The 27,683-nt window shown below is 30.8% G+C and overlaps 1 protein-coding gene across 1 annotated transcript in view; it reads right to left on the bottom strand.

The window, feature by feature from the left end:
• Positions 1-7,109: 7,109 nt before the first annotated feature.
• The window catches only part of LOC106881402 (uncharacterized), a 127,978-nt gene continuing 107,404 nt past the window's right edge, over positions 7,110-27,683 (bottom strand). The window contains exon 12 of the mRNA XM_052971314.1: positions 7,110-11,572. Coding sequence (XP_052827274.1) covers positions 9,863-11,572 — 1,710 coding nt within the window. The 3' untranslated portion in view covers positions 7,110-9,862. The remainder of the gene's footprint in view (positions 11,573-27,683) is intronic.

The raw sequence follows: 27,683 nt of genomic DNA, 5'->3' as shown, positions 1-27,683 counted from the left end.
ATATATATATATATTTGTATATATATATATATATATGACAGACAGATAGCCAATCAGTCATAGGCACAATGGTGCTGAACTACTTGTAACAATTTTCTCAACTGAACAGAAAACAAATTTCACTCCTTGCTCATAGCTGTGGGGTTAGCAGCAATAGCAAAAGTTTCCACCTGTAACAATAATTTCAAACTTTTTGTGTGTCTGTACATTCTTACACTATGGAGGCGCAATGGCCCAGTGGTTAGGGCAGCGGACTCGCGGTCATAGGATCGCGGTTTCGATTCCCAGACCGGGCATTGTGAGTGTTTATTGAGCGAAAATACCTAAAGCTCCACAAAGCTCCGGCAGGGGATGGTGGCGAACCCTGCTGTATTCTTTCACCACAACTTTCTCTCACTCTTACTTCTTGTTTCTGTTGTGCCTGTAATTCAAAGGGTCAGCCTTGTCACACTGAATATCCCCAAGAACTACGTTAAGGGTATACGTGTCTGTGGAGTGCTCAGCCACTTGCACGTTAATTTCACGAGCAGGCTGTTCCGTTGATCGGATCAACTGGAACTCTCAACGTCGTAAGCGACGGAGTGCCAACAACAACAACAACAACAACATTCTTATACTACCTGCTAGATAAAGCAGCCAAATCTTTTTGAAATCATGTCCTTTTGCCTAAAAAAAAAAAAGGACACAGTAGATATATGTATTCCCAGATACACTGGCTAGAAAACAAAAAATACATTATGGTCCTATTAAAAAATAATTAATAGCAACAGAAGCAGTATTAATACCAAATGTTAATATTTATCCCACTTAAAAAAAGATGGATGTTATATTAGAATACAGAATACTGTGCTATTTACCATGAGAGAACTTCTCATATGGACTTGTGGTGCATAGAAGCACTTGTGTTTATATTGCTGGTGGGAGATATTTGTCCATTATCACTGCTAGTTGCAGCAATTTGATCACAGGCATACTGGGTCAAGGTTAATCTTAGTTTGAACATACTTCAACTAATAAACTGTTATACTTAAGCAAGCATAAAGCAATCACTGTAAAACAGTTAACACACCTACAAACATACATATGTATCTATAATATATAAACATATACATAACATATCACCATCACTATTTTAATGTCTACTTTTCCATGCTTGCATGAGTCAGACAAGACTACATCGGGGCAGAGTTGTCTTTTTTCTGATACTCTTCTTGACACCGGCTGTCATCCAACAGTTTATCAAAAAAAAAAACAAACAGCTTGGACATGCTTTTACAAAGGATTGGAAACAAATGCCATTGATTGTATGAATGATGAATCTTTTTGTTAACATGAAAATCAGGGGAAATATGAACTCACACACACACACATTACATATAAGTGTGTGTTTATGTGTGCACGTGTCTCCTTGTCTTGACAGTGCATGTTAGTTGTAAATGAACGTCACCGTCATACTGATGGTACTCTTCGTTTTTAATCTTCCATGAAAACATGTCTGGTCATGGGGAAAATATAATCTTGTTTGCAAACAGGTGAAGATTGGCAACAAAAAGAGCACTGGGCCATAAAAAATCTGCCCCAACGAATTCCATCTGATCTATGCAAGGATGGAAAAGTAGATGCTAAACAATGATTATATATATATATATAAATATATATATATAAAGAGAGAGAGAGAGAGAGTGAGTGAGAAAGAGATATGCAAAGCCAGACAGCCAATCATTGTTGTGTTATCAAACAATCTGAGAGGTCACTGTTATTTCATAGTCCTCAAAGCCAATATATTTAAATGTTAAATGTTCCAGTCTACCTCAAAATAAATATGTAAAATTTGGCACTGTAAGCTTTGTGGAAGAATTAGAGTTTCCTGTAAGTTTGGCTAAACCAAGCTGATATATCCACAATGGTGGTAACCCTGCAAGACATGTTCAAACACATATCCAAATGCAAACATGCATATACACATATGTGCCTATAACACATGCATGTATATGAATATTTGTGCATGTATAAATCTATACAGACACATTTATATGCACATATATATAAATATATATATATATATAGATATATATATATATATATATATATATATATATATATATATATATATATATACAAAGAAACGCAAACATATACCGACATATTGAATGTAGTATTATTAATGAAGTATATAATTTTAAATGTATTGGGTGCATGACTTTGATTCTTGTGTGTACAAATTCCAAAAGAAATGTTTCCATTTTAGGGAAGCTTTTTTTTATCTTATAAGTTCTTAAAATTGTAATATTTGTAAAATAATAGTAGGCATATATCTTGTGACTGGATACCCTTTGAACTACCAACTGCTGAATATTGAATTGTAGGTAGATGTCACCCATTTTTAAGTAAATACACCTATACAAGCAGAATTATACACTTTGTCTGTGACACAACACAACACCTGCAACCATAATCATATAAATATTTATTTAACTTGTATTTAAAAATTGGCTCACAAGAATTGTTATTAGAAGATTGATTTTTATAATGTAGAAAATACATATATGTGTCAACAGATTTTGAGCTGTTTGCAAAATAAATCAAGAAATTACATTCTACTTTAAATCTATAAAACTCCAAAACTCTCACTCTGTAAAAATTAGAAATTCCACCAGCATCACTTGTGTTTTTCATGTTGGTGTAAGGGCATCTTTGTGAAATGTTTATTTCCAATAGTAACTTTTCTATAAGAATGAACAATTTTCCTGATTTCACTGATGGCATGTATATGAAAAGTATGAGTCAATAATGTTGGCATCAGTGCAGTTAAGGAAATTGCTAGAAATAAATATTATTATTAATCTGCAAGTATTCATGTGTATTCAGAGTAACCTTATAAGGATATCATATATAAAACATTTTAACTGGATTATATAACACTGTTTTGAAAAGAAATAACATTTAAATTATGAAGCAAACCAATACAAGCTCATATACATTACATTCCCTAACACAAGAAGAACAGTGAAAAAAAAAAAAAAAAAAAAAAAGGTCGCCATTTTAAAGAAGTATGGAACTTCTAAACTGAATTTTGATGAGATAGCTAAAGCATTTTACAAAAATTAAAATTAAAATATTTTCTAAAATTCTGTTATTTCTATTTTGAAGATTTGTCGTTCGTAATTATGGAATAGTTTGAATTAATACCTGCCATAAAATGGTAATGAGTTAGAGATAGATCTGAAGAAGATAATACATTCATAGTATAGAATGTTAGAAGTAAATTGTATAATTATCCAATGTAACCAAAGATTTGCAAAAATAAAAAAAAGGGAGAAAAAGGAAAAAGGCAAAAAAGAAAAAAGAAAAAAAGACACTGGAATATAAATGAAAACATTTAGTATTAAAAAGTATTTTAGGTAAAAAAAAAAAAAATAATAATAGCACTTTGGTTTCTTTGTATTTAATAATAAAAAAAAACTGATCTGATATAGTTTCTAAGTTACAAGAAATACAGAAGGCCATAAACCAACTATCCTAAGGCAAAGGGCCATGTGGAAGTGCTATACCTTGTACCTGCTCAAATGTGCAAGTCTAGTGGTATTTTTTACATCAAAAGCACATCATGCCATATGGAAACGAGACAACATATAAGAATGCATTTAGAATACACCGATACAAAAGAAAATTATCAATCCTGTACATGACACAACTTCATGATTGAACTAATATTGGTTAGAATCCTACTAAGCTGCTTTCTACCATCTATAGGAAGGCAAGCTGGATGTGATCTTCAAGCCAGACAAACCCCTTGAAAACAAATTAGAGACTTTTAAACCATCTATGTGCAACTTTGATAACATAAGCAGGGCTGGCAATGGAAAATGTTATTTAACTTTTGATGTTCAACAGGTCCTTTAATATTAAACACTAATTCCATGATTTCATACTGGTTTGTGCACGGGAAAAGAATTAGAAATCTTTGATATAACTTAAAGAGTAGAGTAGGAATGATTATTAGCTCCAATATAGTTCAGCATGGTGTTCTTAACTACATTGTTCAAAGAATTCCACAACAGTGGAGAGGGCATCCATATAAAATACAGAGCAAATAGAAAGCTGTACAATAGTCATTGCTAGGTAGCATAGCAGTTAACAAGATGTAAAATATGAGAATCAGAAACTTCGTTTTGAAGAAAACTGCATAGTTAATGCTACCAGTGAACATAAAATACAAGTGAGCATAATGATTGATGTTAGAACTCTATGAAGATCTATGTGTAATACTAAAGGACTAAATACTAAATATAATGGACAGCTTCATCAATATAAGTACTTCTTTCCAGGAATGTAAAATTGATGAAAATCATCAAGTGCAGATTTGAAAAGGCATGCAGAACTTTTGGAAGATTATGGGACAAATATAAAATGAAAAAGCTTTCAGTCTCAACACAAACTGGAGGTCTTCAACATTTATAATGTTACAGTAAATATGTTAAGTCATGGATTTTTATAATGAACACATTAGGAAGCTGCAAAGCTAACATATGACTTGCAATCTACTGATGGTAAGACAAGATTAGTGGCTCAGGTTCTTTCTCACTCAAATCTACTGAGCATTAATGCTGAGTTGGAGAGACATACATCAAGTGAGTTAGATATCACCTTCACAGAGACCCTGAACAATTTCTAAATATGCAGGAATATGGTATTTGAGGAGAATAAGCATTAAACTGGAAGACCTAAATGCACTTCAATAAAAAAAAAAAAATAAAAAAAAGAGAAATCAAGATTCTGACAGTTGAAAGAATGCCTGACTACAAAGAAAAGTGAAGCCATAGTCTGACACTAGCAGAATCATGATGGAGAACTGACAGAGAAAAACGAGAAGACTAAGGGAAAGAGTACAAGATTATGCCTACTCCCCGAAATAGACAAAGAATTTGGGTAATATTTATGGTCAATAATGATTGAAAAACTTTTACTAAAAAGGAACAAGCAAGTATTGTAACAAAAATCAAGGAAACAATAAAAAGAAATTGATAAAGAAGAGTGAAATATTCCTCATACCTTACATAGCATAAATACTAAAATAGATCTAAAATACTGCAAACACATAAACTAATGTTGGTAAAGTATATTTCATAAGATGGATCATAAATGACTTGGGAAATCATAACATACATTACAAACATCTTGAAGTTAACTTATCGTCACAGTACAGTGGCTTAGTATTTGTTTGGTGAGTCAAACAAATGATATTTAATATCTTATAAAACAGTGTTTAATCAGTTAAACTGATCTCAGTACCTTATAAAGTAAGCATTGACATAGAAAAGCAAGAGTCTTTGAATGAATTAATAACTAAAAGTAGAAAGAGTAACTGCAGTTTCCTAGGCTTGTTAGAGAGCAGAAACATAGACAATTAGATAAACAATTGGAAATGATATATTGAAGTATGTATAGGATGAGGATCAATAACTCAAGATGAAATGGTATTGTAGGACAACTGGTATTAAATGAAAATTATTTGATGAACTGATACTGAAAATTGCATATTCCATGATAAAATCTCCTTATGAATGCATTAGAGGTATGGTAGCCTGATATGCAAACATTCCCATGTAACCATGAAAGAAACAATAGTTTAGGGAAAAACAATAGATATAACATGTTAAGCTGTTCACTTGTATGCAATGAATACTAAGATAACTGCAGGATTTAGAGTAAAATAGCTAAAAGAAAACAAAAGAGAATAAGTATAAATGATATCAAGTAATTTATAAATACTGGTAAAATCAGATATTATAAGTGAATATCTCTGTCATCAACATTACTGAAGATAGAGCTTATACTATAAAACTGCCATATTTACAGGAACATTACATATGTAACACAATGATACATTAAACTAACTGATTTGATTGAAATAAATACAGTTTTTTTTAGATATATTTACAAAAGTTCTATGAAAATAACATTTGATCAAAAAGAGAATAGAAAGCTATAAAAAGTAAAAGAAATTATGGAGAGTTATGTAAATATGAAATATTTGAGAGAATATATTTTATTCCTGAGATGAATCAAATAAGAGGAAAAAGTATTGCAATAATAATATATAAATCTAATTTAATTATATATCCTTTTCTACTTGGATTTATGTGGAAAATAAAACAGTTGAATAAAACCATTAAATAGAAATAAAAATATTGACTTTGTATTATCAGCTAATATTTAGACGATAAAGGAAATGAATATTGTCAGTTATTTCACTTGTAAATTAGCCATATGTGTGCGTGTATGCATGTATGTGAGGGAGCATGTATATACATACACACACATGCATATATATATATATATATATATATATATATATATATATATATATATATATATATATATATATATATATATATATACATATATACATATATATATATATATATACATATACACATTTATATATAATTGTATAATGTAAATATATATATACACACACACACACACACAGACACACACATATATATAAATATATATATATACACATATATGTATATATAAATATATACACATATAAAGGAATATATAAAGATATATATACATACATATATGTATATATACATATATATATAAATACATATATGTATATATACATATATATATAAATATATGTGTATATACATATATGTATGTATATATATATGTATATATATATATACACACACACATAATATATATATACACGCAAATATATATACAAATAAATAAGTATATATATATATATATATACATGTATACATATACATGTAAATATATACATATATATTCAAATACATATAGATATATACACACACAAGTATGTGCATATGTGCGTGTTGTGTGACAGGTAAAATAATGAGGATTTGTTTAAAGTGTTACATTTATGGTTATCATTATTATTATTATTATTATTTACTTTCTACATTAAGTCCACATTTCCTTAGACAAATAACCTAAACACCCAAATTTGAGGATCATTAATTATACAAAGTGACATTTTTATCAACAATCCATCCATACTCTAAACACGTTTCAAAATCACATTTAATTTTTGCCAAAATTCAATATGAAATTCATAAAAAAGACAGTTCAGTATATAACAGTTTATTTATTATGTGTATGTAAAATATATATGTACATTTCCCTAAAGTGACATATAGATACCTCAAGATAAGCATACACACGTGTTTGCACAAAAATTTTACTTATCACTTATATATTAACATGTACACACACACCTTTGGTGACGTAATCAAATATTACAATTAAAAATTCCCATTTTATTATAAATGTTCATTATATATGAATTATCTCTCTCATAAATGTATATACGCATGTGTGAGTGCATGTGTTATCATTTACCTTTATTTTGTTTTTTTGTATACTTTTCTACATGTTTGATTGCTTATGAATGATAACTAGACTTGGAATTAAGATAAAGCAGATTGTGCACACACACACATATATACATATACATACATATGAATATATATTCATATATATAGACACATACACACACACACACACACACACACATAAATATGTATGGGAATCAGTTTTTCTTTCAAGCATGTCACAGTGACGATGTAATTGTGTTTAAATTAAATCTTTTTATTAATAATTTTGCATATTTCCTTATCAGTCCTTGATGTTTAGCTTGTTTTTGGGTGCATAAATGATAGGGGGGAAAAAAACACACACAATAGATGTAACTTTGTTTAGTCATGTGTGTGTGTGTGTGTGTGTGTGTGTGTGTGTGTGTGTATATGTGTGTGTGTTTTCGTTCGTTTGTTACATAAAACGAAAAGAAGGTAAAACTTTGAAAATATTTAATAGCAAAAAGTCTAACATTATTTCAGTTATTAAAAACTGCTGTCTAATGCTGAATAACAGTTAGAGAGGACATTTTATAAACACCATTATCCCACCATTGCATATCAGACATAATATACATGGCTGTGTACATGTGTGATCCATCACAAAATTTTATTGGTCTTTTTTTTCTTCTTGCATAATTACAAATTTTCACACACCATACATATAATAACAATGACAAGTATGAAATATTAAATACTATTCAGTTTTGGGAACTATATTGTTTTATGTATACATGTATATGAATGTATGCACATGCTTGCATATAAATTCCAACTAATAAGTAAAACAATGCATGAGTTAATGAGCTTAAAAAAAGACAGTGTTTTAAATGAAATTAATGTAAACCTGTTATATAAATTAACAGAAAAAATTGATAGTGAAAGAACTAAAATGGAAGAAAACCTGCCCTTAAATAATAGCAACACATACAAACATATTTACCTTTAATGCTTAAGATTACAGATTACAAATATACATCAATATAAATACATTTCAAAGGCCCATGTTCTGCCTTTTTCAATATCATTTACTTTTTACATCTATTCTTCATCCAGATATTCAATTATTCTTTTCTAGGATGAACTAATTGAAAACATAGAAATAACAGCGTTTCCATTCTTCTATACAGTTGCATTCATTAGAAAATAGTCCTTTATACATGTCACTTAATCCAAGTACATATGTTGTGCATAATTACATTAAGCAAGCATCTCCAGAACATGTATTTAAACATATGAATACTTATGTATAGGTGTTATACTTGCAAAAGATTGTATGTAAATAGATAAGTACAAAAAAAACAAAAAAAAACCCAACTTTAAATCTCAGATCTCGGAGAATCAGGCAACGATTGCACTTGGTCAGTCTCAAATTGATTCTGATTCAATTTAGTTTTCTAACCTCATTGAGGCATTAAAATTAATAATGCATAACTCTGTTCCATGAATTTTGTAGAAAATATAAACGTAAACATTATGTTACAAACAGAGATTTGTAAAAGTACATGAACACATACTCACTCACATGCATACATCACTATACATAAATAAAAATTTGGGGATTGTAATCAAATCTAGTTTACATGAAATACTATATTCTCAAGATAAAAGAAAATCGCTGGAACAAAACACAGTGCAAAATCGTATTCATTATAGTTAAGAAACTATAATAATGTAACAAGAAATAATCTTTGGATCTTACTTTATAGACCTCTGGGTATTCCTTATAGAATTTAATTAAGGATAAATTAAATAATAATAATTTGGGGAAAAAGGTTCTTTAATAAGAAACTTTAAAAATACTCAAAAATGCTTTGATAATGATGTATATTTTCTGCAAATATGCAATTGAAATAGCAGCAGTATAAAATAAAGTGGTTTGACAGTGTATAAGCAGGCTCGTTCAGGTTTAAAATGAATATTACACTGCAATACACTGAATAACTTCCTTAAGATAGGCTTTATTTATATATTAGATGTAGATGATTTTTAAAATGTGTAGAACTAATTAACAGATAGAATTAGAAATTACACAATTTTACAGATGTTTTGGATTAACTTCAAATGATTTTCTGAGTAAAAAATAAGATAAATAAGGTTGAAAATATGCATTTCCTCAAGTTAAATGTATTAAAATTTAGAAGCAGCAGCTTTCTAATATACTGAAAGAGAAATGACATCCCTTTTCAAAATTGCTATTATTTAAATGCAAAAAGATAACAATAAAATCTTTTGTTTAATATATAAAACTCTAAATGGAAAATTTCATTTGAAATTTCTATTCTTTCACTGACTAAAAACAACTTAGAGCTTAATTAAATCAATGCCCCAATGTGAATAAATAAAACGATAAATGGATAAAGAAAAAAATAAAAATCATAGGTTGATCATTTGAGAAAGAGTGAGATCTATTCATAATGCTAACAGATATATGGTAGATGAACAATGAGGAAAACCATGCTGAGTTAACCTAGCTCTGAAACTTCTGTAAGTTCTAATGAATTGTCATGACATACTCCTGATGGTTTGTCACCAAAATCCAAACGTATTCGTTTAATTTTTGCACGATGGTTCTTGAACCATAATTGAACATTTTTAGATTCAAGCTTAGGGAATTTTTGTCGATATTCAGATTGATTAAGTTCTTCACAATACTTATCTATCATATATGCTGATGGATGAGTCTCTTCTGCAAACCACTTTTCGAGTTTAGGGATCTCTGAAAGGGGGTCAATGAAAACACGAGTACGTCTCTTTTTCTCCAAACTGTGACTATGTGATTTCAAGTGTGATTTTTCTTGAAGCTGGGAATAATACTGAGAATTATAAGGGAGATAATGTAATGGAAGGCCGTGAGGCATGTGCCCAGGTATCTGGAGAGATTGTGTCATTCCACTACTAGATAGTGATTTTAAATTCACACTGTCAGCTGATTTACTGTCATCAATTTCTTGTTTGACAACAATGTTAAACTGATCTACATCCTGACTAGACATAGAGTTGATATCCAAAGACCGATTGTCATCAATAGATGAATCAACATCATCACAGTCCATTTCTTCGTCCTTGAATTTTTTATGATTATGATTAATTCCTTCTTCTTCCTCTTTAGAACTAATTGTGTGGTTAAATGGAAGATCTTCTTTTGCATTTGAATGACTGAATGCAGAATTTTCTTTTGAGCTAGTGCTTTCCAAACTATCACGAAATCTTGAGTTGTTAAAAGTATTTTCCTCTTTGGAAACAAGGCTTTCTACACTATCTCTTTGAGAGGCAAGATTTAGACCACTTTCACCTGATGATAGATATGATTTACCTTTGTCTAGTTTTTCCCTCATGTTCTCTTCAGATGAAGTTCGAGGGAGTGGAAGTGGTGAAGAAGCATCAGGTGTTTTCATGGGATCACTCTTTTTTTGACTGACGTCCATTGGTTTTCCATCCTCTTGATGATGACTAGTAGTTGTCATATCCATTGCATTACCACAATCTTTGGCATATGTTGAATGCAATGGGTGAGGCACAATGTAAATTGCATTGCGATTTGGAAGATAAGGAAGAGAATCTGCATTACCATATGTTTCCCCATTAGCATTTTCTTCTCCTTCTAAACTGTCTTCAATATTTTTACTAGCACGACGCAAAGCAGCTCGAGCATTTTTAAACCAATAAATTATATTAGTTAAATCCAATTGCTTACGCCCTTTTCTTGATTCTAAAGAGTTTAATTCATTTAAATAATGGACCATTTGTTCTCGTGTCGGATGCTGGTTCTGTTGAAACCATCGTTGCAATCTAGGTATTTCATGTTCAGGATCAAATGAAGTTCGCATACGAGTTCGTCCATGTGATAGGGCATAAGGAGGGGATTGAGCTGGAGAAGGTGTAGTAGTTGTACTGTAAGTTGTAACAGTGGTTGTAATAGGGACTGAATTGCTAGGAGGAGATACACACTGGGAAGTTTTCAATACAGAATTTTGAGTCAATGTAGAAAGATGTGATCCATAGTTATCAATTAAAGTAGAACTGACTGAAACTGTTGCTGAAATCTTTTGCAGTTGGTTTTGTCTTATAACAGATTTACGTAGTTGATCCTTATACCAGTTATTAAATGCTTGTCGTCTTTCTTCAGATATCATAGCAAGTTTTTCTCCTTTCGAAATGGAAAGTAAAAAGTTCTGCAAAAGAAAATAAAAAAATAATATTAATGAAATTAAAATGAGCATTTAAAAGTATATATATATATATATATAATTTTCATTAACATATACAAATACAAAAAAAAATCTAAACAGATTAAAATATATGAAGTTTATATAGATCATTATGAATAAAAAGAAAAAATGGATATACATAATTAAGCAGAGATAATTTGTAAGCTTACAACACTGTATAGAATTAATTCAAATTTGTCAACTTCATAAAATAACTAAAACAAACAAAAAAAAAACGTCTATCCATTTTTTTTTTTTTTCAAAAATATGATAAAATGTATTAAGAACATTGACTATTTTTATTCGTTTGTAATTTTTCTCTTTAGATTTCTGCCATTTTATTCAATAAATTTACTATATGTGAGAAAGTTGTCTTATAATCAGCTGTAACATATTAAATAAATTCTTTTTTTAAATATCTTTGCTTATATAATCATGATTGTAAAGGTAATTTCAATCTCTGCTTTAGAAATATTTCAGACAATTATTTTCATATCATTTCTATAATATCCCATAAACAGAAGGTGAGGTAACAGATTTATAGATTACTTTGATTAGCTCTTAGATGATATCCAAGATATTTGATGTTATATGAATTCAAAAAAAAAAAAGAAAAAAGAAATTAAAGTGAACAATCAGTACTGAATATATTTAGATAACTATAGAATAAATAATCAAAATCGAAAGAAGTATCATCTTCATCACCATTGCTACTATGATTGATTAAAATCAGTTTAACCAGGTTATTTAGAAAACTCAGTCATAAATTTTTCAAATCTACTTCTCATTATGCAAAAGTATTATTATTATACTTAACTTTTATAAAAGTAAAAAAAGTCAAATGAAAGAAATTAGCTTTGAAAGTAGACTCAAAATAAAACAATAACATGTCTTGTATTTTAGAATAAGAATACAGTATTTTTGTTGAAAAAAATATTTGAAAACAATATTATAACTCTTTCTTATAAACCAAAATCTGGCAGTAGTAGTAGATTTCATTGTTCTTGTTTTCTTATTGTCACATTTCCATCTCTATTGCTGCTAGCAAGATCCTATTACAGGAGTGAAAATGTAGAAATATAACAAAACATAAGCTACATATAAAACCATTTTCTAAGTTGAAAAGCTAAGCTGCCAGCATTAATAAGCCTGAAGGTGGGGTGCACTATCTTCTTATTTTCTTAATACAGCGTATGCAACTAAAAGGTAAGTGACAAAATTCTGTGACAAGCGATTTGAAGAGAGCTTATTTAGGCTTAGAGAATTGTTTGCATGATAAGAAGAATTTCAAAATTCCATATCAAAATTCCGTGAAGATTTTCTCACTTTTGAACTTGGAGCAAATCAGCGTGAAGGAGCAGCGAGCAGATTTCCATTGAAATCTCTATTAAATAACAGCTAAACACTGGCATTGTTTACATCATGTATACAAAGACAATTTCTAAAAAAAAAATCCTGAGTAAAAATATTAAAGAAAAGAAATATAGGAAGCCTACTAACAACTGAAAATTATCTATTCATTCAATACTATACCAAAATGTTTTGTAAACATTAAAAGACAACAGACAGGAAGATGAATTGAAAAAAAATATATATATATGCCCTAATCATCATCATCATCATCATTTTTATGTCCACTTTTCTATGGCTGGATCCTCTTTGTTTCCAAGCAAAGTAATATTTCCTCATGGCCTGACATGTTCTCACAAGATATTGAAAATGAATGACATTGCTTGGATGACAGTGTCATTAGTTAAGCAGACACAAGCATACACACACTCACACACATTATTTGTGTGTATGTGAGTGCTCAAGTATGTATGCATGTGTTTGTGTATGACAGGCTTCTTTTCAGTTTCCATCAATGAAATCCACTCACAAGGCTACAGTAGAAGACACTTACCCAAGGTGGCATGATGTGGAACTGAACTCAGAACAATGTGGTTGAAAAGTAAATTCCTTAACACTCAGCTATGCATACATCTAACATGTATTGTTTATGTTATTCAAATCCTAATTTGGTCAACATTACCTTATATCCTTCTAACCCTCATTAAACTGAATAAAACAGAATGTTTAAAGATATGTCTAAATATTTTATTGCATATAGTATATTATAGTAATTATTATTTTATGACCAATATTATGAGTGTTCTGCTATAAGCCGTAGAGTGAGAACTGATAAGGAACAGAAAATGTTTAAAAAGAACTAATCTTGCTGCAAATTATCACCATTTGTTATTAATGAATTAAATGATTTTTTATACCAATTTAGTTGTTTTCATACTTAAAAAGAAATGAGTCAAAAAAAAAAAAAACTCTATTTGAACTTGCATTATATTAAGAATGATAATTAAATCAATTACTTGTCAAATTGTTTTGAACATGTTTACAGCAAAAAAGATGAGATTCTATAAAATCTTTACCAATAAATTTCATTGGTTTTGTAGACAATTATAATTTGAAATTTTCAGGTTATGATTAGTTTAATATCTTTAAAAAAAGGTCAAGATTATTATTTTAAAAAGGGAAATTTCAAGATAACTTACTTCTCTGAATGGAACAAGGTTTAACAATTGTAAGGAAGGGGTGTAGCTCACTGAATCAGTTTTGGTGCTTATTTTATTGCCAGTAAGAAGAATAAAAGACAAAATTGATGCCAATGGTATTTGAACTCTGCACGTATAGAGATGACTCTAGACACTGTATGCCACTCTGCTTTTTACCCACCTTTTATTACTCTTTTCAAAATAAAAATAATACCAATAATACCAAAACACAAAAAAACACCCACATATTTTAAAAGAGTTATTAAAATAGTAGTAGTTGATTAAATCAATTTCAAGACTCAACTGCTGCTTATTTCATTGATTCTGGAAGGATGAAATGTATAATTGACCCTAGTGAAATTTCAGATCAATGCATAGAAGTACTGCAGAGATTTCTGCTGTTTTTTTTTTTTTTGCACCCCACTCCCTTAACGTTTTAAAATAATGTTTGTTTCTGAATTAAACATAAGACCAATGACTTTTGAGAGGAGGGAGTTAGCTGATACCATAAACTCCAGTGCTTGACTGGTATTTTAATGTTACTGACCAAGCTAACCCTCAGCAGGATTTAATCTAGAAATATGGCAAGGAAGTTTGTCTGACACTGGCAACAATTATAAACATATAAATATATTAGCAAAGACAAAGGATTTAAGTAAATAAAGACATAATAGAAAATACACAATCTAAAAGTATATATACACACAACATGTGTATATATACACAGGTATATCTATATACATGGGCATATATATATACTAGTACAGAATAGCTGTATGTCAAAGAGGTTTGTTTTGCAACCACATAATGCCAGGTTCAATCCCAGTGCACAGAACCTCAAACTGAAGTTCACAGCCTTGAGTTGACCAATATCTTATAAATGAAATACGATATATGGAAACATATAGATTTGTATTTATGGGAAACAGTTTTTCTCTTTTACATTTTATAGAAAACAACTATGTTCCAGTATTATCGTTTTCATATTTCTGTATATGTTTCTGCAGGTTGTTAGGAATAATAATATTTCTAGATTCATAATCAAGGTTTCTGAACCTTCACAGTTTCATCATCGGGATAAAAAATATATTTAGCTTCTGTATAGGTTCTTTTGATAGCGGTCAAATTTATGTATACTTTACCACCAAAGAAATTTTTACCATTAGGCTTGCACATCAGTCAGTGGTCATGTATTAATTTGTTTTATAGTTGTCATATATACATACTGTAAAATTACAATTTTGTTGATGATTTCAAAATATAATAAGCAACTTTCACCCATCATTCTCCAATTTAATGTTTTTGTTTTTCCATAAAACAAATATCAAGTAGTTACCTACATAGAGTCATGAGTGATATGACATTCCAGTGTATTAGTAGTACTTGCTTAACAAAGCAATATAGAAAGAAAATTTTTGCCTGACTTTTTATTATTTGTGTCTTCTTCATAAAATAAATGTCAGCAATTTTAAATACACAATAAAATGTGATTTTATTAAAAATCGAATATTTTCTTGCTTAGAAACAGGTGAGACTTGGTGCTATTAAGAGCATTCACTCATAGAATATCTGCTTCAGGGAATTTTGTTTGATCCATGCAAGCATGGAAAAGCAGATGTTAAAACAATGTAGATGACTGAAGAAAAAATGGAGATAAAAACCACTCCATAGCCAATATTCCACAGAACTTGATAAAAAGGAAATATGCTAGAGAGAAAGCCAACAATGGCTCAAGCATTTAGAAGCTAAAAACAGAAGCATGTATGATTTCAGCTGCATAGGACCAATCCCTGGCCATAAATAAGATGCTAATTAATATCATGTACAGAGTATGGAAGTATTACTGTCAGATGGAAGTATTACTGCCTGGTTGATCTGTCATCACCAAGTTCAGATATAATTACCACCATGATCAGGTCAAAAACTATGTCCATTGGGCAATAAAATGACTCGGATGGGAAAGCAGATAAAAAATGTTTTAAACATGTATCAGACACAGTATGTGGCCAAAATCATTTGGGACATGCCTGTACAGACCAAGAAAGAGATCTAAGCAACCCTTCCAGATATAATTGGTAAGAAATGGAATGAAAACGTTAATGCGATGGACATCTTGATCCCTTCTGACCAGAATATTACCCAAAAGAAGGTGGAGAAAGTGTTAAAGATATTGAAATTGAAATAAGAAGGATGGAAAGCATGAAAAAGAGAACTAGTATTGATAATAATTGGAGAACTAGGTATAGTAAAAAAAGGTAATGAACAAAGTTATACAAATCATAGTAAAGTTCACAAAATTACACACAGTCCAAATGAGAACTTCAAGTCCCAAGTACAGGCTACATCCCTTTCAATTCAATAGCACAGCACAAACATTATGCCCTCTGCACACAACACATACCCTATACAATAACCATCCAGTAAAATAACAGAGCTCACACAACATAGGCTCAAAAGAATTACCACCAAACAATATAACACAACACATATTCTAAAGGATCATCATTCAATAAAATAACACGTATTCTTATAGAATCAATATCCAATACTGTAGCACCAGCAGCTTCTATAACTCACATTCTGTACAAGATGTTAAATAAGACAACCCACAGAGTGTATAAAACACAAACATCATCCAACCAAATAATACAACTTGCATTACACATCTACATCACAGTCGAAATACTAAAATAGAACCAGAAACAACTTAACCAAATTCAAACAATGTTAATTGATGTAGTATCCAAACACAATTCTACATTCTAAAAAGACAATGCTGTATACACCTCAGGAATAGAGAGGTGCACCTGGTGGTGGTAATAGAGTAGAAACTCATATAAAACTGTTGAAGAAATAATAATAAAAGAAGAAGAAGAAGCAGTAGCAGCATTCGGGTAGAGGAGAAAAATAATTTTTATTTCAGTAGTAGTAGTAGTAGTAGTAGTAGTAGTAGTAGTAGTAGTAGTAGTGGCAGCAGCAGTTTGTTTGTATTTAGTAATAGAAAACAGTGGTGTTTGTAGCAGTTGTCATATTGAATGAAATCAAATCAATGTATGCAATTTGTTTTATTCAAGTTTGGTATCTTTAACAAGAACACTGAATGAGCTCATTAAAGGTTTACCTATCTTTCAGCATATCCCATGTTATGTTGTGAAGAGGAAAAACAAAAGTCAGATTTTTTATTTTGATTTTTATTATTTGCAGAGAAATAAGTCTATTGTTACTCAAGAAAAGCTTAGAAGGAAAATAACAAATAAAGAAAGGGTATTCTTTTGCAATCAGGGAACTAAAGATGTTAAGAATGGGATGTGTTGATTAGGAAGCATAGCTAATATAGGTCAATGGAAAAGTGGGTGCAGCACTTGGCAATTGAAAGGAATATAAAACTAAACTGCTTAATTAGCACTCAAGAAGAGGAAAGAGTGAGTTGAAAGTCAGTTTTGTAATTTGCTTTTATTCAGAGATATAATTGCTATAAAAATAAATATTTTGAAACCCAAAACATATAAAACAAAGTAAACTACTTTCCTTATAAGAAAAGGAAATAGATACTGAGTCTTAAACATAATTAAAATAGGAATGGCAAATATATATTTAAAAAATTTTTTTATTTAAAAACTGATAATTATAACAAAATCTAATTTTAAAATTTTTTCTTTCTTTTAAAAATCTATTTTCATGCTTATATCTAATAAAAGGAATCATTACCATCTGAAGAGCAAAATTCAAATAAAATCTACATTATACAATATTTTCATCATAAAATAGGAAGTTTAGTGCAGATCATATTTTTTGGCCAAATATGTGTGGATAAACAACTATACTAAATATTTTCCTTGTTAAATTAAACATATGAATATTAATATTTTACTAGTCTGTGACAGAGCCCCCCCCCCATCCCCCAGCAAACAGAATTACATTAGGTCTTCATGAAGTTAATTACTTTCAATTGGTTCTTTTCACTGGTGGAGTGAGAAAAGGAATGGTTAATTAACAAAGCAAAAGTTTTAGTTTTCCTTTCAAATTCCTATAAAGTAAAAATTTAACAGCTAGTGAATATGATCAAGAATATAAACAAAAGTTAGACAAGATCTTTGGCTATTCATAGTCTTTGCTCACACCTTATACCCATTGACCACCTAAACAACAAAAGAAAAATATTAGACAATAAAGTTCAACAATTACAAAACCTGCTAAAACTGTCCTGAGAGTATTATATCTTTCACTCAACCTAGACAAGCATATACACACGAAAATAGTTGCAGCATCTATAACCTCTTTAGCCCTATGTTATGACAAAGACAATCAATACTTTCATATGAACAACAGTTGTTGCATTCTAAGTTCATCTTGTCCACTTTCTCAATGGTGAACCACCAAAATCTATAAGTGTACAGAAATACAATTGGACAATAAAGAGACACACTGTACACACTACCACACCACTCCCCATACAAACACCAAACATGTGCAGTATGTTCCTCAGTTAAGAGGAAATATAACTTATCTAGAAAACAGATCAACGGGTTGCATCTTATCAGTGAATTAAGTCTGCCAGACCATATCTATCTTAGAGCTACAAGGACACAATTAACACACATCTTCATTTTTGAGACAAGGATCTCACACTATATTTTCAACTATCTATAGTTACACTATTCCAACTTTTAAAAAAGTAAAAAAAACTCTCTAGATTTCACTCTTATGTAGCCAACATAAAACAAGTTGCTCAAACTGAACATCTCATTTTCTAATTCATTTAAGTTCATTTGCTAATTTTACTACTCACTGCATTTATCCAGCATTCAGCAGCTGTTTTAGCATTTCTCATTTGGTAATAAGGACAAACATCACATTTCTATATTTACTAAAATCATCATGTCTAATGACTTCAATATAAAAAAAAAAAAAAAGCAAAATTTTCACTCCACCCATTCAGATGCATTTGGTGCAGAAACTAAAAATATACCATTCTGATTATTTTACATTAGCTAATTTCCACTCCTATTTGTGCTCCTGACCAACTCTACAAACACTCACAGCTGTTTCTTCACTTTCAAACCCAGTCAGAATTCAAGACACCATCAAAATGCATTCACTAATCCAACTGATCAATCCGTCATTTGTTGGCATATTAATCACATCCCTCCATATTCCATGGAGACCACAACTGGCAGCAAATGTGTTTCAACCCCAATCTATCAGAGACAGCTAAATGAATGACAAAGACTCTTCTCTGAGATATGTTTCTGTAAATCTTCCACATCACCAAAGATGATTTCCTGTCTTTGGGGAACATAGAGCATACTATAAAATATGGAAAGAAAATATCCTAAAACCTCTGGAAAAAATAACTCTTTACAGTAGTGGCAAGAGATTGTTCAATAAATCTACAAAATGGCCATCAATAAATTGTCTACAGTTTTTCACTCTGTCTAAATCAGACCACATATTTTAGTTGCAAAGTATTTCATCTAACTTTGCTAATCTGCCCATTTTGTCTCCAATGTACCTTCCATTTATTCAATGAAATCCCCTTTGAAACTTTCTTAACTCTTATCACTATCTCAGAGCCATAAAGTATATCAGTTTCTATATTCCCTAGGTACAAGACAGTGACTAGTGCTCCAAGAAGTACTAGAATTTATGAAGAACATGCATGTATATCCATTTCTGATAACTGCATGATCGACTAGAAGTATTTATCTTTTATAGGAAAGAGCTAGATTTTATTGTTTAGTCAGAAGTTAAGCTAAACATTTCTTAGACTAACAAAAAAAAGCCTAACAAAAGGGTTACATTTATGGTATAATTCAAAACTAAATAGACAAAAGTTGTAAAAGATTGTTTTTTGAAATATTATCAAGTGCAGCAACTGTAATAATAATAATAATAATAATAATAATAATAACAATAATTATAATAATAATAATAACCCAACCCAGCATGATAGCGATACGCATACATTTGGTGACAGAGCTGTGGAATGATTGGCTACAGAATGAGGATAAAATCAGGAAAAAAACATGAGTAATATACGAAATGTTTGTTAATTTGAATTTTTAAAATGTAGATATCATTAAATACATTATTCTATATTCTGATTTAAAATCCCACTGGATCAATTTTGCTTTTGATCATTAGGAGATTGATAAAATAAGTATCCATAATATATTGATTCCATTGACTATATATGTTCATCCCCCAGAAAGAGGTTTTGAGCTTTATGACACATCTACTGAAATGTGATAAAAAAAGTGTTTTACTAATAGAAAACATTTACAAATGTTTTCATATCAGAAATGATAATACTTAATGAAATTTGCTTGTAGTATAATAGTAAATTAAATACTCTGGAGCCAAGATTATGATGTAAAAATACATAGTATAATTAATCTGTTTTTGACTGCAATACATCTATTTTTGTTTCATCAAGTGGGGTCTAATTCATAAAGAAAAAAGGTAGAAAAAACAGTGATAAAGGAATCTGATAAATGAATTATTTTCACACACTTTTTAAATGGAACACCAGCACCAAACCGGTGACCCACAGCAGTGAAGCTTCTACTGTCACATAGTGTTTTGATCATCTCTACCTTTTCCAGTAGAGGGTATACTCAGCTGCATCATTTGTTAGGATCATAAAAGACCAGCAAGAGCTCTGCATTTTTCCTGTAGTTGTCTTTTACAGGATATCCTATCAATTGTTCCAGAGGCTTGAAACCCACACTGAAATCCTTGCAACAGTTTCTTCATGACAACCAACAAATAGTTGAGCAGTATTCTCATAAAGATTTTCCTTAGAAAAGAGAGGAGGAATATGTCATGGCAGTTGCTACAAATACTGCTCTCTATTTTCTTAAAGATTATAACGATTAGAGAATTCTTTAGATTTGCAGGTAGTATTTGGGTGAAATAGGAAGAGGTAAAATAGCTTTGTTCTTAAAAAAACTGGCCACCATTTTGGATGAGTTCCAACGGGATGTTGTCAGAACCAAGTGATTTTATAGTTGTATCTTTTTCATGGCAACTCTGAATAAATGAAAAGATGAAGGGTTCAATATCCATGGTTGAGGCAGAAGGGGAGGCACTATTCTAAGAAAAATCTGCAGCTGTAGTGGAGGTCCAATTGAGTAGAGTGCTGAAATGTTCCTTCCAGCAGTTCAATATGTTTTGACTGTCAGTAAGAATGTAAGTGTTGTTGGCAGTCTTCAAAGTACTTGTTGAAGCCTGGGTGAGGGCATACAGTTCTGTGGTACAGGCATAGAAATTTTTAAGGTCCCCGGTATCTGCATACAATTGAAGTTTAATAGCCTTTTCTATCCAGCAGTTGTTTTGAATCTCTCTGATTCAACCATGATATAGCCGGTTGAGATCTTAAAATTGTTTATTTTTTATTTTTTTCGTTTGAGGTTGGGTCTGGCTCAAGCAAGAGGCAAACAACACTTAGCATTGATGAATTTGGGGATTCCTCTGTTGTTTTCATCAAACCAATCCTGGCTCTTCCTTTTCATGAAATGAATAGTGTTCTCAACTGCTTCTTGGATGATGTTTTAAAGTTTGTCTACTCTTCATCACTGTCCTTGGAGTGGTTGTGTGCTGGCTAGTCTTTGATATATTCTCAGAGTTCTGATGTCCAATGGCTGTGTAGATAGTACCTTTCACTGAGTGATGTGCAATATATGGCCTCTCCTCAGACAAGCAATCAGTCATGTTTAGGGAAAGACCTAAACATCTGATTTAGTAGCAAGATTGTCCCAGCTAAAAGTTTTACAAAGAGAGGTTGTTTTTACTGATCTGGGCAGATCTTGAGGGGCATACCTTGCACAAAAAATAGCCAAAGGCCTATCACCATCATCAGAACAAGCAGATGAAAATATATGATCTTAAAAGCTAAACTATTGGAAGATAGACTGGTTAAGAGGGTGCAGTTCAAGCTATACCTGGGCTGCAGTTTTGTTGCCTGATACCACAAGTCACATTCATGCACACACACACACACACACACACACACACACACACACACACACACACACACACACACACACACACACACACACACACACACACACACATTCTCTATTTATATTTTTAATTCCTAAAAATGTGTTAAAATATTGTTAAAATAATCTTTGCAAAAAATTAATTAAGAAAGGAATAAACTGCAAGGTTACACTTTATAAAAACTATACAGCAAACTTTTTAATATGGGTGAACAAAACAAACTTATTAGTTAGAAATGAATAAAATAGTGAAATTTTTTAATCATGTTAAATAGTTGATTGATTTAATTTCCCAGATGTATACTTAAATTTCATTTATATAGAATGAACTACACCAAAAGCTATTTCTAATACAAAATTAAAAAAAAAAAAATTAATTACTAATTCAGTATGATTTGATTCAAAAATTTTAGATATTCACATCAATTCACCAATTCTAGAATATTTGCTTAATAGAGAATATTTCCATTATTGATATAAGAAACATTCATTGAAATTTTGAAACAATGATTAAGATATTTCTCAAGAGCTCCTTATTCAGAATATATATATATATATATATATATATGTGCATAACTTCATTTTTATTCACTGAAGTAAAAAACAATCTAATTCATCAACAATTTCTATATTCAGTGTCGTCATACTAAATTCTTTTAAACTACTTTGATTAAAAAATAAACTCTTCAGTGTAACTGAAGAGTTTTCTGTTCAAGTTTACTTCATGTATTTCATTATGTTGCCCAACGTTATGTGTGGTTGTATATGTGTAAAGGGCAAAATACCCAATCTATACTGTGTTTGAAATATTATTTTCTTGTCTGTAAAATGTGTGTGTGTGTGTGTGAGAGAGAGAGAGAATGTACTTATATATAAACAAATATATTTACATAGAGCATACAAAATACAGGATAATAAGAAGAGAATACATAATTTAACTCAACAGCGGTTTCACAAAGCTCTGGATTAATTAATAATTATAATGTTCATAATTAGAAGATGGTATGCAACCAGTAAATAAGTCACATAAAGATATTATTATAAGTTTGGCTTCCTTTATCAGAAGGAAATTGGGCAAACATAAAAACACACACACACAGATATATACCTTCATATATACAACATACGTATGTACGTATGTATGTATGCATGTATGTATGTATGTATGTATGTATGTGTGTATAGATATGGGCATGAACTTGGTATTCTTTTATTAAAACTGTAAGATGTATGCAACTTATAAGTGCAGTATACATAACCAAATCAAACATGTCCTCAGGCAGAGATGAAATGCAAGTCACAAACACATAGTCATCGTATATAAATAACTAATAGAGATAAGGTCAGAAGAAACAAGGAACAGGGGCAGGTGAGAAGGGATTTACGCCTACAAAATCACAAGTGTATAATGATATAGATAACAATGTGGGGTCAGTTATCAAAAGGAAGGTGGAGACATAGGTCAAGAAGAAAGCTAGATATGTAAATAGATACTGTATCTAGATAGGCAGGCAGAAGTGGAATTGTGGAAGGGGTTATAAATTGCCATACTATGCATTGTAATAGATATATCCACATACACACATACAAAAGTGTACAGGTACACACATACACCTATGTCTCTATACATATAGACACACATCCTCATTTGTATATGAACACACACACACAAATATATATACACACACACACAAGTGCATACACCCAAACATATACATATGTAATCACATATGCACATATGTAGATCTAGTATGTTCTCATGCACACCGGCAAACACACACATTGTAGCTAATATTTGTAACAAGTCGGCAAATCCATACAAACATACACACAGGTGTCAGCTGTGCATGCAAAAACAGACACAGTAGCCTGGTGTAGTCTTCTACCTGGCTGGCTCCTGTCAAACTGTCCAACCTATGCCAGCATGGAAGACGGACGTTAAATGACAATGATGATGATGATGATGATGATATACACATACATGTGCATATTCATACATATATATGCATATATTTATTCATGTGTGTGTGTCTGTATTTATGTGTGTGTGTGTACATATGTACATTCAGATGCATATGCATATAGATGAAAAATAATAATAGTATAATAATAATAATATGAAATATCAATACTTTACCTACACACAAACTGCCAAGGGCCTACACCACCACAGATGGTACTAACATCATTTTGCGGTAATGATTATCATAATGATATGATTACGTATAATTATTTTGTTTTACTTTACTACTAATATTGTGCATTGTTACTGTTGTTGGTACCTTCTTTGCTGGCATATGCACATGATGATTCGCATGCTGGTTGAGTTATTCCCATTACTGTATAACTAATTTTGTTTATATATATGTATATATATGTATGTGTGTATGAAGTGGGTATATATATATATAAATATATACATACATACATACATATATATATATATATATATATATATATATATATATATATATATATATATACTGTGAGGATATGAAGTGAGTGTATGCATATGTGTGTTTGTGTGTGTGCATATATATATTTCGGAGGAATGAAGTGAATGTATGTTTATACATGTGTGTGTGTATGTGTGCGTGTGTATATATATATATATATATATGTATGTATAATGAGTCTGTACAAGTGCATAAGTATGTGCATGTTTTGAGTATATTTTCATATAAATTTATATAATCTGTATATGTATGTATGTGATGTGAATATATATATATACATGCATGTATATGTGTGTATGTGTAGTTATTTTCTAAGTATTTCATTACTATGAGTAATATTGCTATGATGATTATCACTACTGTTAGTACCATGTATGGTTGAACAGACCACAGTAATAAGTGTATGGATGAATTATTAACATGTTATATTATTTTTATTACTATTATTATTTTCTGTTTATATGTCTATGCATATGTAATAAAGGAATACCAAGTTCCTGCCTTCTTTTTTTCTCTCTTTATTGATGTACACTTTATATTACATTAATAGCTTTTGTCAGACCTCGTAGTAAGCAATGGGTTCATGCAGCAGGGAGTTCAATGTGCTTACTAATAAGAGATGCAACATGAATGGCAAATTTGCTGCACAGTCTTCCATTACTACCGTGTGTGTATGTGTGTGTATATACTCTTTTACTTGTTTCAGTCATTTGACTGCGGCCATGCTGGAGCACCGCCTTTAGTCTAGAAAATCGACCCCAGGACTTATTCTTTGTAAGCCTAGTACTTATCCTATTGGTCTCTTTTTGCCGAACTGCTAAGTTACAGGGACGTAAACACACCAGCATTGGTTGTCAAGCGACGGTGGGGGGGGGGAGGGGACGACAAACACAGACACACACACACACACATATATATATATATATATATATATATATATATATATATATATATATATATATATATACATATATATGATGGGCTTCTTTCAGTTTCCGTCTACCAAATCCACTCACAAGGCTTTGGTCGGCCCAAGGCTATAGTAGAAGACACTTGCTCAAGGTGCCACACAGTGGGACTTAACACCACACATCCATTTCCAAGTAAGTTTATCTTAACTCCTTTCATGTGACTCTATACTGTTTTCTCCCCCATCCTTCTCTAATTCCCTTTTTCTTCCCTTCACCGTTTTCTATCTGTCTCTCTCTCTCTCCCCCTCTTTCTCTTTTTCTCTCTCATTGCTAACACGTGACCATTGTCCATCTTTCTTTTCCTCCAGGATGGCTTAAAGACTGCAAGTCTTCTATCTCTCTCTTCTTTCTTTTCTCTTTTCAAAGAAAATATTTCTCCAGCATTTGCTACTTTACCCTCTCATTCTGGTCTAACAGCCCTCCATATTTGTTTTCATTTGGTTTTCTTGTATGTCCCCACTGTCTTATTTTTGTTCCCAACTTTGACCCTCCATAAATCCAAAATTTTATTTTGGTATTTATGGGAGTAACTGTCTTTGAAGACTCATATTGTTGTTCAAGGCTTGAAACGAGAAGCAGATAGACAGCCGACAACTGATGAAGAGTCGTTCGTTGTGTTACTTGTCCTGTTTTCCATTTTTTAGTCTCATTCATTGCGCATTAAACCCATTTATTTTCATAATTCATGCTGTTTACTGTTGGTGACATCCTGTACCCATATATGCATATAACTATATTATTTCTATTATTATTTAATTGAACACCAGGCATCCATTTCCAAGTATACATATATATTCACACAAATATACATATATACACACACACACAAATATATACACATGCCAGCATGGAAAACGGACATTAAATGATGATGATGACATATAGAAATAATTGAGATTCAGTTGAATTAGGTACTTAAGTTGAAGCACCAAGTCAGTGTGGCATTATCCGTACAACTCAAAGTAAGGTGAATAAAATCAAAATAAGAAACAGAATATCAAGAGGTGATGCAGTATGACTGTTTCAAGTGACTCCATTTAATTGAACAATGCAATCATTATATCAATCTAAATGCAGGCTATCCTCAACTGCATAAATAAATAGAATTTTTAATCAGTTGGGCACATTAATATAATTTTACTCAAAATTTCTAATAGAGCAAGAAGAGGGATAGAGTCCACGTTGCTACTAATGTAGCTAAGAATATACTACACTTCTAAGAACTGTATGAAGTTTGTTAGGGTCGTAGCTTGTAAAGGATTGTGATTCATTTTTAATTTAATAATCTTATTATCAACTACCAAATCTAAGAGTAGAGGACTATGTCTGTTTAGACTGGAGGGCAGGAGTGAGTTGACAGTTTATAGTTGGGTATGGTCATAAATATTGTCAGGATTTTAGGATTTGTATAAGTAAAAGTCTATAAAGGGGCTGAATAGGGGATGACCTCAAATCAAGATGTTAATTACCAGTTAAAGGGGCAATACGCTAATAAAAGCTATGATGTTAATACAGATGAAATTAGCATGGGGTTGTATATAAACAATATTGAAATGTATAAAGATAAAACTTAAGATTACTAAAAATGATGCTATAGCCGGAATAGATGTAATGTGTATATATACCAATTTTCAAAATTAGAAAGGGAAGATTACATAGAATTAGATTAATATTCATTCTTGTACTTAATTATTTACTTATTAAGTGGTTTCTAAAAAGATTATGCAGCTGAGGATAACTAGCATTTAAATTTATATATATATATATCTATATATATAAAAATGAGAATGTGTGTCTGTCTGTCTGTCTGTCTGTCTGTGTGAATCCCTAAAACTCGAGAACTACGCAACCAATTTCATTCAAATTTTACACATGCCTTACTTAGGGTGCCAGTTGTGTTTTAGTCAAAAAAAATTATTAACTTCTTGCAGAGTTCGAGCACACGGCAACATAATATCTCCTCCACTATTTAAGTATTACGTGTCAAAAGTGAAACAAAAACACTCATGTCAAATACTTTCACTTTAAAAATGAAACTATTCCACTAACTGAAACAATCACATTTCGATACTGTAGTGACAGATACTTTCACAGAG

The sequence above is a fragment of the Octopus bimaculoides genome, chromosome 10 (genome assembly GCF_001194135.2).
Source record: "Octopus bimaculoides isolate UCB-OBI-ISO-001 chromosome 10, ASM119413v2, whole genome shotgun sequence".
Taxonomy (NCBI): domain Eukaryota; kingdom Metazoa; phylum Mollusca; class Cephalopoda; order Octopoda; family Octopodidae; genus Octopus; species Octopus bimaculoides.
The sequence above is the reverse complement of the archived record's forward strand: the minus strand, read 5'-3'. Positions and strand labels throughout refer to the sequence as shown.